The sequence below is a fragment of the Leptosomus discolor genome, chromosome 5, assembly GCF_034619465.1.
Source record: "Leptosomus discolor isolate bLepDis1 chromosome 5, bLepDis1.hap2, whole genome shotgun sequence".
Classification (NCBI taxonomy): Eukaryota; Metazoa; Chordata; class Aves; order Leptosomiformes; family Leptosomidae; genus Leptosomus; species Leptosomus discolor.
In genome coordinates this window covers 54,881,373-54,896,823 of record NC_141395.1, presented here as the reverse complement: position 1 = coordinate 54,896,823, position 15,451 = coordinate 54,881,373, and the positions used below count along the sequence as shown (strand labels likewise).

The following is a 15,451-nucleotide window of genomic DNA, read 5'->3' as shown; positions in this document are numbered from 1 at the left end:
GGCATTTGTACTGTCAGTATACTGCACTACCAGTTAATAACGGGACTCAATGATGGCATCTGTACATAAACTGGAAAAATGGCCTGCTTCTTGAATTTTATTAGCTGTAAATTACCCTTCATTAGCATATACATTATACTGCAAAGCAGTTTGGGCACTCCAGATGAAATTAGTCTGTGTTAACATATTGTTGTGCTTTTTAGTTTTACTGATTGTGAGTGAATGAGGGTAATTTTCCACATCTTCCTCATCAAGAGACAACTGTGACCTTTGTGAGCAGCTAAAATTTGAGTTTCCATTAAAGCAACTGAAAATGCACATAATTAGCCATTATTAGTGCGGTAAAGGTCACCGTGGCCTTTAAAACTGGCTTATGGCTATCTTAAAAGGTGAGGAAGAGGTTCTCTTTTTACAAAGGTGGAGGAGGCAGGGCTTAGGTATCTCCTAAGGGAGTCCACATCTCAGGGCTACCACAAGTTCAGCAGCTCTCTTGATCCTCTTGAGCCTGATGCCAGCCCAAATCCTCTCCCTTTGGGTGACCTGACACCATTCTAATCCAATTATCAGAAGGGCAGCTCCTTGAGATGGGGAAGGAGGGCGATACCTCTGCTTACTTGGGGCAAGCAAACGAAACTTGGTTGGGACAGAAAATAACTCAAATCTCTCAGAAGCAGTGGGAGCTCAGGCAAGAGCTCCACAAACTTAGTGGGAAAGGATATCTAGCTGTCATCTAGTCCATCCCCCTGTTCAGAGCAGGGCCAACTTCAAAGCTAGTTCAGGTTGCTCCAGGACGGGACCAGCTGAGTTTGGAACATCTTCAAGGATGGAGATTACACCATCTCCCTAGTCCACTGTGGCACTCTGAGCAAAGTATTTTCTGTGTGTCTAGCCAGCATTTTCCCTTCTGCAAGCTGTAGCTGTTGCCTCTTGTGTTTTTGCTATGCATCCCTGAAAAAGACAATGTCATTGTCTTCTCTATAACCCTTCTTTAGATAGTAGTATTACATCCTCCCTTAGGCTCTTCTCCAGGCTGAACAAACCTGGCCCCCTTGGCCTCTCCTTCCTGTACTGCTATTTTGCTATATAGTAGTTTATGTTATGTAACACTTACTTTATAACTTATTTATTATACTTTATTTGTAACATTACTGATAACAGTTATTTATTACTGTTACATTACATTACTTTGCAATTTTCTGTTTCCTGTTTTATGTCGTATCAAAATAATTTCATAAAAAATTATTTATGCTTATCTTTACAGAAAATACCCCCAAAGCAACTCAAAAGTAGTTATCATTGAGTAAAACTCAGTAAGGAATAATTTTTTAAATTTCCCTTGATCATGGAAGGTCTCCTGCCCTATGTGTTTAGATCCTACATTGGTGGCACAACACCCTGGGTTACAACTTTAAATTGAGGATATAAAATTAGATTAGTCAGAATAACTGTACTAAAATAAAAAAGAATTCAAGCCTCTTTCATTTCAGTCTCTAAGATCTAATTCTTCAGACCATAGGATGGAATCAGAACAGAGTCAGAACAGAATCATAATTTCACCAGAAGCCAGATCCAGAAATGCTCAATGTGTTGACCTCACACAAATGCAACTTTTACAGCATCTGCATTGTAAGAGTGATCAAAGGCATAACATGCCGAACTATTAAACAGATTCAGCTTCAATTCTAGAGTGCGGCACAAGCTTTACAAGTTTATAGAAGTATTATATTTGGAATAAATTACATGTTTAAATTCTGCCTAGAGAACTGGAACAGCGACAATCTCTACCAACCACCTGCAGTGCTGATGTAAGACCAATAAAATAAAATAGGCAGCCATGGGTGATTATAGGAGAATATTGACACACATTTGTAATAGCGTCCATCAGAACAGCACAGGCTGTCTCTTTCCTTTACTGGGATTACTGAAGGAGTAACATATTCTTATTGCAATAGTAGTATGTACAAAATTTGCACGTGGATAAAAAGTAGTTCCTATTTAACTATTATTAAATGCATCATGTAGCTTAGAGACAAGAAACTGTGTTTTGACTGTGCTTTATATCAGCAGGGATAGCTGGGATGTGTGTAATGCCATTTCTCCTGGGAGAAGGTTGTAAGCATACAAGGAAAACATCAAAGCTGTTGGTGGTTTTTATAGGTATTGACAGGAGAATGGCTAGGTTAAATGTTTCTTTTTCTGCTGTGTATTTCTATACACTTTTATGTTTAAAGGTATGGTAATTAATTAAGTTTTTGTTTGTTTGGTTGGTTTGTTTTTTAAAGTTCTGACTATTTAACACATCATCTTCTCTGCTACCAGCAAAAATTTGAGCATGGTCTCTTTCTGACCCAGTAGGTATAAGACTTCCACAAAAAAGATGAAAGAAGTTCCCAAGAGTTTTCTTTACTCTGATAAGGAGGTAGGAGGAGAGGAAAGCAATGAATCTCTGGAATATCCTTGCACAACTGCTCAGAGTTTATCACTTGCAGCTTTTTGAATTTATCTGTGTTTGACTTGACTTGCACTAAGAGTCACAATCTTAATGAATTTTATAGAAAGACAATCCTATGAAATGAAATTCCAAAATCTCATTTAATAATGCCCCTAGATAACAACAGCTGTTTATTCATAGGGTCCTCTCTGCCTTGTAGCAGGGTGCAACTGGTGGTAATTTAGCACTATCACCAGCATTCCTCTCTTAAGCTGAGTTTACAGCAGAAAGCTGATGCAGCTGAGTACATGGATTTATGCAAAAAGGATCCAGACTCCAATTCTAACCACTGGCAAGTCTGTCTCATCAAAAATTAGGGAATGATTAAAAAAAAAACCAATTTGAGTTTTTAGGTCAAAAGTCAATAGTCAAAAGAAAAGATGTCCCAGATGGCACCACTGCTGCTCATTATGTCTTGAACTTCATCTGTCTGCCTTTAGTGTTTTATGTAATCTTCATCCTGAACAGGTTTCTATTTCTTTATAAAGAATAATAAAATTAACAACTTGGGTTTGTTCTGGCTTTTCATTTCCAATAGAACCTGGATATTTTGTCCACTTTAAAACATGAGAGATGGCTATGGTATTCTGACTAACCTGATCTCCTTCTGTGACAAGATGACCCGCTTAGTGGATGCAGGAAGGGCTGTGGATGTTGTTTGCTTCGACTTTAGTAAAGCCTTTGACACACTTTCCCAAGCATTCTTCTGGAGAAATTGGCTGCTTATTGCTTGGACAGGCATGCTCTTCACTGGGTAAAAAACTGGCTGTATGGCCGGGCCCAAAGAGCGGTGGTGGAAGCATTTCAATCCAGCTGGCGGCTGCTCACAAGTGGTGCTTCCCAGGGCTCAGTATTGGGGCCACTTCTGTTTAACATCTTTATCAATGATCTGGATGAGGGGATCGAGTGCATTCTCAGTAAGTTTGCAGGTGACACTAAATTGGGTGAGAGTGTTGATCTGCTCGAGGGTAGGAAGGCTCTGCAGAGGGACTTGGACAGGCTGGATCGATGGGCTGAGGCCATTTGCATGAGGTTCAACAAGGCCAAGTGCCGGGTCCTGCACTTGGGTCACAACAACCCCATGCAGCGCTACAGGCTTGGGGAGGAGTGGCTGGAAAGCTGCCCGGCAGAAAAGGACCTGGGGGTGCTGGTCGACAGCCAGCTGAAGATGAGCCAGCAGTGTGCCCAGATGGCCAAGAAGGTCAACAGCATCCTGGCTTGTATCAGAAACAGCGTGGCCAGCAGGAGTAGGGAAGTGATCATGCCCCTGTACTCGGCACTGGTGAGACCACACCTCGAATCCTGTGTGCAGTTTTGGGCCCCTCACTACAAGACAGACATTGGGGTGCTGGAGCGTGTCCAGAGAAGGGCAACGAAGCTGGTGAAGGGTCTGGAGAACAGGTCTTGTAGGGAGCGGCTGAGGGAACTGGGGTTGTTTAGTCTGGAGAAAAGGAGGCTGAGGGGAGACCTTATTGCCTGTAGAACTACCTGAAAGGAGGTTGTAGTGAGGTGGATTTCAGTCTCTTCTCTCAAATGACTAGAGATAGGATGAGAGGAAACGGCCTCAGGGAGGTTTAGATGGGATATTAGGAAAAATTTCTTCACCAAAAGGTTGTCAAATGTTGGAACAGGCTGCTCAGGGAAGTGGTAGAGGCACCATCTCTGCAGGTATTTAAAAGACATGTAGATGAGGTGCTTAGGGACATGTTTTAGTGGTGGACTTGGCAGTGCTAGGTTAACAGTTGGACTTGATGATCTTAAAGGTCTTTTCCAACCTAAATGATTCTATGATTCTATGATTTTATATTGACACTGATCTGAAAACATAAAGGAACAAATGAACTGGATTCAAAGCCAATGCATGAAAATTAATAATCAAGATAAACTGAGTAATATCTGTCTTACATTATTCTGATGCAGCAGCTATTCATTACATTTATTCTGTGAAAGATGCATTTGTAAAAAGTGCAATTTCAAAAAGAACAAGGCTGGATTCTGTGAAAAATATTAACAAATTCTAATCATGTGCAAAAACTGGTGCCAGCCAATTTAATGCAGATTTTGCGAAAACAAAAAAGCAATTTGACACTTCATTTTTGCTCAAACAGAATGTTAGTTGTGGAAATCTATTGTTGACATATGCTTGTCTGTCTTTTTTCCCAGTTATTTTGTTTTGTGATATAATTTACCTAATCACTACTGTTACTATTACTCAAATATGCAATTAAAAAAATCTAGGTATTCTGATTTATAATGTGTATCAACCCTCCAGAGTGCAGTTATTTACATAATTGCTATAAAAGCACCATCAATAACTAAATTGCATATCCCTATGTTACTGTTTGAGCTCCTATAATCTTCTCTTTTTGTCTGATTGGCTTCTATTTTTAGATTACTCAAGAAGTTTTCCGGTAATAACAAGGCTGCATTGACTTCACTTAGCTTTGTTTTTGTTTTTTTTTTTTAAGCAAAGCAGAAAAAGGAGTTATTTCATAGGAGCAAAGATTTAGACACGCTGTGTCAGTCACTGACTCCAGCATCTTGTGGTTGCGCACCACACACTCCCCTTTCTATGTTTTTGCAAGCAATGTGTAAAAAGCAGGTAGTTTTTTTTGCCCCCAAATGCTCAGAAGGCTATTTCAGAACTTGATTGCTCTATTGAATAAGAATTATCTTTCATTTCCATCCTAAATTTAATTTGTTTATGTTTTGCATATTTAAATGCTGGGTATAAACCGGTTGTGGTTACTGCTGCTTAAGTGGTGTTTGCTAATTCACTGAGTCTGGTCCGCAGCTATCGCAGACAGATCATTTGGTGTCCTTCATAAAATAGTTGCAAAGGAGGGAAGAAAGTCCCTTCAAAGCAAAGAAAGTGAGACTTTACAGAGTCTGAAAAGGAGAAAATTTGCAGCATCCCATTCCTTATTCCCTGTGTTGTCTGCCATTCCTTTCCATGGAAGTCTGCAGTGCTTTTGTCTGCAAAAGGACTGTACCTCTGTATTTACAGGAGGAGTGTGCACTCAGAGGTCATTGCTCTCTTGATTCAGTTTTGAAAAAGTGTACGTTAACTATTCTAGTCAAAGCACCTTCTGGCTTTCATCTATGGAAGAAAGATTTTGCTATATTTTTGAGGAAGAAAAGAGCTGTAAAGAAATTGAATGTTAACAATTAAATAAGGATGACAAAAATATGACACAGAACAGATTAAGAAGGAATCTTCAGTATTTGTTTAAATGATTTCCTATTGTGTTAATTGTCCTTCTTGGTTATTTTGATGTTCCCTTTACTTTAGATTTGAATTTCTCATTTTGCTGTTCATAAATGTTTTCTATTGGTTGTACAAAAGTCCTGCTCAAGTCCATCCAGTCACTTTTGAGACCTCTCCCAGGGTGGCCTCCATGAGTGCTACGCAGACTCTGCATTTGCAAGGAAAAAGAACCAACTACATAGGCATTTGGTGCCAGCCTCCCGAGGAAGCATCTCCGCCGGCTCAGTTGCTCTCAGTGAGTCCCAATTCCCACCACTTTGCCATTGTGCCAACACAAAGAGTCTACATTTTAGTTGTTACTCCAGTAAGTTAAGAGCTGGTACATTGTATGTCAAGACCATTGCCAGCTCCATGAGAGACTAATGGGTTGGGTGAGGCTGAAGCCAACAGTCACTGAAATTACAGAGCAGGAAGCAGGTTCCATCCTGAAATCCCCCTGGCACGGTCACTTGGCCACCAGCCAGCTGTGGTTAGACTTTCACTAACAGTGCACTATAAACTGCCCTCAGGAGCAGTGGTGTTAAAATCATCTGAAATGGTCCCTGCTTCCCTGCAAGCCTGTGCCGTTAGCCTTCACTGCTTCACTGTGTGGGTGCCAGTGCCAGTGAGGACAGGGGCATACGGGGATACGTCCTGGTGGGAAAATGACCCCATGCTGTTGGCAAAAGGAAGGGCACGGGGCAGGAGGAGAGGGGAGTGCTCTTCAGCTGGTGAAAAAAAGTGAACTTCAAATGGGTCTTTGACTTTGATAAAAGGCACTGTCAGATCAGAGTAAGCTATCACCAGCTCTTCCTCTGTGAGAGAGTTCCTCTGGGAAAAACCCTTCAGAGACCTCAGAGCTAATCAGGTACCTAAACTGGAGTCTGGTGCCCTACATAGACCCATCTGGTTTCCAGGTTCTGCCCCAGAGGCAGGTCTCATCCCGCCCCTGGGTCTCCTAGAGGTCCTATGTGCTATTCATCAGGCCTCTGCAGACATCTTGAATATCCTTGAATACTTCAGGTTTTCTAAAATACCACGAGATGCCTGTATAAGTGCCTGAATACTTCTATATTGTCAACTTAATTTCATATGAAAATTACATTTTTGGTGATTAAATGAGCTTAGATTATTGAGTACAGAATAATTCACCACCAGCAGCAGGTTGCATTTTCAATAAACTATAGCAATACCCAAAATAAAAATGATAGAGCAAAACTTGTTCTTACTGAATAGCCAAGAAATAGCAACAATTTTGTGGCTGGGTAACTTAAGGAAGACATGTTCTTTAGTCTGCAAGTTTCTGATTTTCTGTATTCACAAGTCAATAGAACCAAGATGTCAAGCATCTTAAAAAAAACTGGTCTATTTTTATCTATCTATACCATTATTCAGTGACAGATTTTATTTTCTGTTCTGCAGGTTGCAAAGTTTCTCTTAATTGTATTAACATGTGACAGCAAGCTACAGAATGTAATAAAAATGCAACTTGCTGAAAATGCTATGTTTATTTGGGTAATAAAAAAGTGATTAAATATTTTAATTAAATATGCTTCTGCATTTTGTTATAAAAGATGTCAGGAAAAAAAGGCTTAAAGAAACAAGCCTTCCAATGCATTTGTAAAGTTTTGCTGAGTCTTTAATTTTTAATGCTTCCTGTATATAAGATGAAGAAGAAATGAGATAAAGAACGCTATTCCAGCTCGTACTTTGATCAGGAAAATATCAACCTGGCAGGTACAAGAAAAACAACTGACACCAATGATTAATCTGTCCTCACCACTCCTGTATAAACAACTCATACAGACTCTCCAGCCTAAGGACAGAAATGATCAAATATCAAATGCCACAAATCCCCCTAAAAATCCTCAGATATGTGTTTCGCTTGTGTAATGATAAAACACAGGAGACAAGTACCAAAATAGAAGGACTGTAGCTCCCCTAGCATCTTCTGGTAAGATATTTTTTTTTGTATTAAAAGTATGTTGTTTGTAAATGCAACTAATTTTTTTCCCTGCTGAAAGATGTTCCTTGCTATATCTCTTTCTCTGCATTTTTAGCTTAGCACCTTCCCATCAAGCAACAGAGCATGAACCACTCCTACATCCCTGAGGGCTTCCTTCCTTCTCAGGTGCTATTTAATTTGGTTAGGCTGGAGTGATCTGGCCCCAGTATAGTGAAAGGAAGTCTGGTTTCAAAGTTTCTTGAACCTGCTAACACACTGGGATGTTTTCTCCCATAGATGACTTGGTATTTTCACTCTCAGCACAGGACGGGAAGACTGGAGAAAAGCTCAGTTCAAAACAGCTGTGCTGACAATCCTTTCAAACCACAGAGGGCAATAAAGTACACAGAAATTATGCTGCAATTACCTTGCAGGAGTTACTACCTGCTAATCTGCTGGGTTAAAAATAATTTGTAGCGATGGGGACAGTTTGGTTGATATTGATTTGAATCCAGGAGTCCATGGCCAAACTCCAGTTGCTTTTGGTGGGAGATCTTTCTGACTAAAGGCTGAATAGGTTGGAAATATTTGTAAACAAAATGCAATGTATTTATTCATTAATGCAGGTGATTTTCAAAACTGATAATTAAAAAAACCAAGACAACATGTGCAAAAGCTACTTGGTGCACACTTGTGTACTGGATTTACAGATATGAGTCAAATAATGCCACACAGTTTGGTGTTATCAAACGTAGATTAACATATGCCAAAAAGTAAAAAAAAGTCTATAAAACTTTACATTTTAGGAGGTTTTCATTTCTAATTCTGTCTATATCTGGAATAAGGAGAGTTTATAGATTAGGTTTTTAGATTTTTTCAGACATGCCGATCCACTGTTAAGCTTCTCATTGGAGACTGCTACATCTTCCTTCTCTGGGGTTTCTTGGAAATTGAGTCTGAACAACTTTTCTAAGAGCTCCAATTCTGCAGCTGCCTCTCATGCAAAGTAGCTACTGAGTACAGGCAACTTCAATTGGTAGGAAAGCAGGGATTTTCTACAGGAAGGACTCAGTGGTGATTGTTTATCTGACTCAAAACCGGATAAATAAAATTAATGAAGTTCCAAGTTGCTCCTTTTCCCTGCCCAGATATTTAAGACTGCATGAGCTGCCTGCCTGCATGCACTCTGGGGAAGTTTAGCAGAGACTGATGGAGGCGCTGAGCTTTCTCCAATCCATGAAAAGTCAGAGGGGATGGAAAGCTCATGGCAATCCTGAGGGTCCCCATGCTCTGCAGAGTGGAGTTCAGGTTCAATCTCAGCAGTTCTTACTTTTGGTTTTTAATAGGAGAATTTAGTCATTGGAAATTTGGTCCTGGTCATTGGAAACTGACTCAGCCACTGTAGATACACCATGTCTTTATAACTCTCAAAGTGTAGATCTTAAATTCTGTGCTTTTTTTTCTGTATATGAATTTTCCAACTAGCTGATGACTTAGAAGATGGTAATAAATGCTCCCATTACTCAGTGACTATTCGAGGAACTAAGTGGCTGCAATGGCAGAGCAGGGAGAAAGTTTTATTCTGCACTAGGAGAGGAAACCCAAGCCTTGCCCTGGATACATGGCAATCACCATTCATAACCAGACTGCTCATTTCTGAGCACCTGCTTGTTTGAGCTGGGGAGCCAACTTGAGCTAGGAGCTGCATCACATCTTGTGTGTCATTGTGATGAACACCATTTATCCACGCTATCTCAATATGCTAACTAGCTTTTTCTGCTCTGATTTTAGACGGATATATTCCAGATTTTAGACCATAAACTTCAATAAAAGCTTGGACTATTTAAGATGGAAATTTTAATATTTGCACTCCAATGATTTATCAGCTAGTTAGGTCACATAACCTATCTGTTTCCTGAGAACTGAGTTCCTGTTGCAAATAATCCCAATCTTGCATTGAGAATTTAAGTTCCATACAAAGCTGTAGTTGCTGGGCATACCCTTGGCAGAAAGCTCTATTCTGGAATATTTGAGGACACATTTTTTGTTTGACTGTGTTCACACACTGTTTCTATTAATTGGAATTAAAAGTGGTTTTTCCAGTGTTAGCCTTGCTCTAGTTATGCCACCTCTAACAAATAGTCGGTTGGAATATTCCTGAAAGAGAGAAAACCCATTAAGCTTAAATCTTCAGTCAGGAAAATAAACTTAAAAGAAATTGCAGCTTGGTTATTTTTTTGATGGGTTCTTCAAAGCGGACAAATTAAACATTTATTAGTATTCCAGATTTTCTTACTCATTTTTCTAGTTAGGCCAAATCTTACTTCTTACAACTCTGATTGGTCTACTGGGACTCCTTCTGGTGATTAACTTTTGAAGTAATTCTTAAATGCCATGTTTTATTTACTTCCAGTAGTTATCAGATGACATGTCCTGCTCTTTAGCAGCAGTTTATACACAGGGCTATTTTTTTTTTTTTAATTATGCATAGCTGGAATAAACTGATCTGTTGCTTTCTAGTGTCCAGCTCAATGAGGCAGTGAGTTAGCACACATTCACTTCATTAGGAGTGGAAGATTCACAGCATGAATGGAGAGACATTCAACTTACTGTCTCAAGCTCTAAATAAATCAGCTACATTTTAAGGTTTTTATTTTGGCAGTTCATGTAAAATGTATGGGTACTGCACTCTTGCAAACACTTGAATGTCAAAGATAACAGTTTCACTAGAGAAGCAGAGCTTTCTCCCCATTGATCTCTCCATGGATTGACTGAAAAAAAACCCTGCTTTTTTCCCCTCCACTGAATACTTTTGGCTGAAATTTCTGTTCTTGGCAGCTTGCCTTCCAGTGAATAGTCTTGTGTGAGTCTGGGGCCCACTTTGAAGGATCTAGGTTCACTTCCTTCCCTGGTTTGTGCTTTCCCTCACCTTTTGAACCTGTTCCACCATGTACAGAATATTTAGCAGCCAGGGAAAAGGAGCATATTACCCAGTGTTGTGATGCACTTTTGATCAGACATCTAGCTGGGATGTGGTATGAACAAGCACATCTGAACATACAAGCATGTATGAGCACAATGAATTGAATGCCAAGTGGATCGGCTGCCTAGCATGTCCTGCAGCACGGCTACATCCCCCGAGAGACAGACAGGTGGAGAAACCGAGCTCCTCCTGAGAAACATCTCCTCCCTCCAGAATCTACATTTAACAATAATGTAAATATGACTGCCCAGTATGTCTCCAGATGACTCTTGCCTACCTAATTTAATGGTAGTCATTAATATAGGTTTAAGTCATTAACATCTTTTATTAACATGTTTTCTACTTCAAAAACTTGGATTATTTTTTTCAAATTCGGACTACTTCCAAATGTTGATATGCTGATAATACTTACCCACATTTGGCAGGGACATGGAACCCTCTCTTGGTACAACATCAGTCGCAAAGATAATTTTGGTTATATCCAAACTGTAACACTTTGCAGACAGAGCTTTACAGCTTTGATACTCAACCATTTTGACAAGCCTTTTCCTACTGGACTTTTGCTACAAACATGTATATGTGCAATAATTTAAATATGAATTAGTAACTTGATCTAGATAAGAAAAACACTGGATACATGTTCAAATAAAAAAAAATACACAATGTAAAGAAAACGTCACGTTTTTACTTACTTTCTTTGTTTTGTCCATTGCCTTCAGTATGGTTATGTTTAAGTCTTCCAAGACAGATAAAACATTTTCATACTCTCCTAAGTGCTGGGAAAAATATTCTAAAAGAAGAAGAAAACCCATGTCACCTATTAATGACCTGAAAAATTTCATTAAATATAAATTTTATCAAGTCTGAATTCAGTTATGGTATTATTAACTATCTAAACATATAAAATGAACAAGAGTTACAACAAAAAGGATGATTTTATTTTAAAATTTTGTATTATTTCCCCTCAAAAACATTTCTGGAGTACGAAAAATACCAGAATCAGTGCTTTAAAACACTTTGTATCAACAGATGACTTGTCAAATTTACAAAAATTTAAAATATCAGTTTGAGAGCTGAAACAGATCTATTTTCAAAATATCTACATTTTCTTTCTAAACTTGATTTTCAGTCTAATAGTCTACTTTACAGTTACTAGCAGGAAACGAAGTTTTCATGTGTATATACTAAATCTGATTATATTGATACAAAAATGAATTGTTCTTGTAAAGCCCTTAGAGAAGTAAGATCAAGTGGGGGCTGTTGTGAGTTGGGGTCAGGTGAGACCAGTTGTTTCTCTCTGAGAAACAAAGAGACCATGAGTTGGCCAGATAAGCTTCTAGTCCCAGGTACTGTGATTATATTTTCAACAAATACCATGCATTAACAAAAATAATGGAAATAACATAAGTTGCAGGATGTGCTTGTGTAGCTGCTCCAAGCAAAGGAGATTTTAACAGAAAAAGCTGATGTAAAATCAGGGGGCAAAACTCGATCAGAGGGATTACAGTGAGAGGAGGAGGCAAACCTGGGAAATCATGACCTGAGTTCCCATTTGGTCGATGAAGCAAAATACAATAGAAGGAGGCATAGGAAGGAAAAAGTGTGAAAAAGAAAGAAGGAAAATTTTGTTAAAGCTAGACAAGGCATTTAGACATCAGATGGAAAAGCATGAAAACCAATATCTAAATGGCAGAGAGGAAGAACAAGATTAGATAGGAGCTTTTTGAAATAAGAAATAGCGATAGTTTGAGGCTTTTAAGAGGTCAGCATGAGCTGCTCAGGGGAGTCATGAAAGGTTTCAGGAACACTGTGACATAACCTGGTATTGCTGAGAGGTTGAATGAAATGATTTAGAATGAAAATGTACTGCAAATTAGTATCCTGGAAGTGAAGCTTCATTTCTGAGGAGAACTGAGATAATTCAGAAAGAGCCATATAATCACTAGATTAAATGTTTTTTGAGTAAACTCAGTGTCAGATTCACAGCTGTGAAACACCCTAGTAACAACCTGTGAAAGATTTAAAAGCCAGCTGAAGCAGCCCATATTTAATCATAACAGACAGCAAACAGAGCCAGTGCAGAGCTGACACCCCCTCAGCCCTCCGGTGAGCCTGAGGTGGCTAGTAGGGTCAGGTGCTGAGCAAACCTGTAAGCCTCCAGTGCAATGTCAACAGCAGTAAAGCCCTTGTGGAACAAAAGCACTTGTCTGTCTTGGCCAGTTTTATATAATTTTGGCCAGATGCTCAACCAGCAGAAGTTGTTACTGCCTAATTGAGTTCTGCTGAGTCTCTTGTCATACATTTATAAGCACAGACTGAGGTGCCTCAGTGGGTTCTTGTCCATGGGTAATCTTGAGCTGCCATTAACTTGACAGTATTTTTAGCTTTTATAGGTCTTCAACATTGTTGACCACTGGAAAATTTAGCAGGCTACCATCTTTCCCTCAGAAATAGGTTGGTTTTGACAAGTGTTAGTGGGTTTTTGACACTTTGTGGGAGGACTTGCAGAAATTCTCTGTGAATTGTTCTCTGCTGCAAGCAGCACTCCTAAATCAGGTGCTGTAAGATCAACTGGAGAGTGAACAGGTTTTAGGAAGATGACTTGCAGCCCAGAATGGGGTGCAGAAATGGGTAAATGGGCCAAATTCTAGGCCTTGCAGGAGTATTTGTGATGAAGGATGATAGAACTTACCAAACTGCTGTTCTCACTGGCTTGAGTTGGAGGAAAGTAATGAATTTTCCTCCAGTGGGGTACTAATATGACAATCTCTTTCAAAATTGCCAAAGCACTCCTACCTCTGAAAGCAATACACTAACTAGAAAAAATATCACACATGAAAGGGAAATAAGATAAAAGTTATCTATCTATCTATCTTTATATCAGAACAGATCTTGAAATTCAGAGAATGTGAAGTATTGATTAGGAAAAATATTTCAAAGTAATTTCTGCATGTAATGGATGACAGAGTCTGAAAAGATTATAAGCCATCTGCATTTTCCCAGAAGAAATTTCAGGAGGATTCATATCACATGATATGTTTACTTGCACAGGGCTTTCGCAGGCATGGATTATGTTCTTGTCCAAAAAGGAACTTACCACAGAGCTCTTCTGTGTCAAGATTGCTGGAAAGGTAAGAGTACAGAAGGTTAGTGAGCGTAGTAAAGTTTTTTTATTAGATTGGTAAATAGCAGGACTCAAAGATTAGACTGACTGGGATATGAAACCTCACTGTCTGGGCTGTAGCTGGAGGTGTGAGTGCCTGGCCCTTGCTGGCCCTCCTCTCCTGCCTTAGGGAGGCTTGTCCTAAGCCAAAGGCTGTAGCTGTGCTGCAGCCTTTCTGAAGCTCGCTGCAGGTGCAGCCTCCCTTCTTGACCGTGTTCTCACTGGAGCCTTCCTACTCAGTGGCAACTGTCTTTGAAGTTCCTCAGCCAGATGGTGCAGAGTCACTGTCCCTCAGGCTTTACACATTTGGTCCCAGTGCTCGCAGAAATTCACCTAAACACCAGAAATTGTTTTTTTTCCCCACCTTTCTGTTTGTACTCTTCTTCTGTGGCTGTCATGCTGGACAGCATGGCTCAGAGAGCTCAGCCCTCCGTGCTAAATGAGTGAAACCCCATAACTTTCTCCTGTTTGCAGTCCTCACTGTGCAATAGTGCTCCATGGGTAAGACAGTACAGCAGGAGGATAAAACCAGACAAAGCCCACCAGCATACATAATTTCTAAGACTTTCTGGCCATATGAAAGCACTTCACCGGTACTAACTTCAACAAAATTAGTAATGTGAAAAGTATAGTTGTATTGCCATATTCCCCTGCCAACGTTATATAAATACATAAATGTATGCAAGTATTATATACAATGCAAAACTTGGAGAACTGTTCACTTTAAATAGATTTCATCTTGATCAACTTTTAAGTGGTGTTTTCTGTCTTAAGCAATATCTTCTCTCTGAGGCTTTAATAGTCAAAAGAAAAAATATTTGACCTACAGCTCAATTCTGAAAGTTAGCATATTGACTTTCTTCCAAGGAGGAGAAGAAACTGATTATTAAAGAAACTTAAAAGCATGAATGTCCTTTTTGCTGAGGGGTGAATATTGAATGGCTGATTGCACTTAGGATTTTTCCACTTATCTTTTTAATGGGATTTTTTAATTGACCTTTTAATAAAATGATGACACAGTATCATCTTAAAGTCACTTTCACCAATGCTAACTTCCATACATCTGGCTTTTATTTCATGAGAGAAACAGACAGAAATTGCAGGATCCTGGGTTGTCACAAACTTGCATACTCAGGGCTATAAAAACTTCTGAACACTTTTAATTGATGATGTAAATGAGATTTTCCCACAACTTTTATTAACTGAACGTGACCTTATCTGCATTTGAACAGGTCAAGTTAGATGGCTGCAAATGAGTCTTGATCTGATTTTTCCAATGACCTTGGTAGCAGGTATAATGAAATTCATAGTCTGTAAGAATTGGTGTTGAAGCTGAGAAATTTAACTCTTAGGTCAACAAACTATGTTATGGGAAAAAGTGTCTGCGACTCCTTAACGCTGTTCACCACAGATCACTATGGCATCAATGATCAAACATGACTGGCCAACCACTCCTGCAGTTCAGCAGTCATTTTTGGAACAGTCCGGATGTTCACTCCTTGAATGCAAACCGAAACCCTGAAAGCTGCAAAATTGCCTGAGTCAAAAAGCAGTGACAGAATATGACAGGAGTCTGCTGTTATGATGCCCACTCTTTGTTCATTGTCCCTGCATTTTCTGCC

General features: G+C 39.4%; 1 protein-coding gene across 1 annotated transcript in view; it reads right to left on the bottom strand.

Annotated features, from left to right (window-relative positions):
- Positions 1-15,451, bottom strand: part of NECAB1 (N-terminal EF-hand calcium binding protein 1) — a 67,270-nt gene that overhangs the window by 23,946 nt on the left and 27,873 nt on the right. Inside the window, exons 4-5 of the mRNA XM_086466017.1 lie at positions 13,764-13,789; positions 11,359-11,456 (exon numbers count right to left, since the gene is read on the bottom strand). Coding sequence (XP_086322143.1) covers positions 11,359-11,456; positions 13,764-13,789 — 124 coding nt within the window. The remainder of the gene's footprint in view (positions 1-11,358; positions 11,457-13,763; positions 13,790-15,451) is intronic.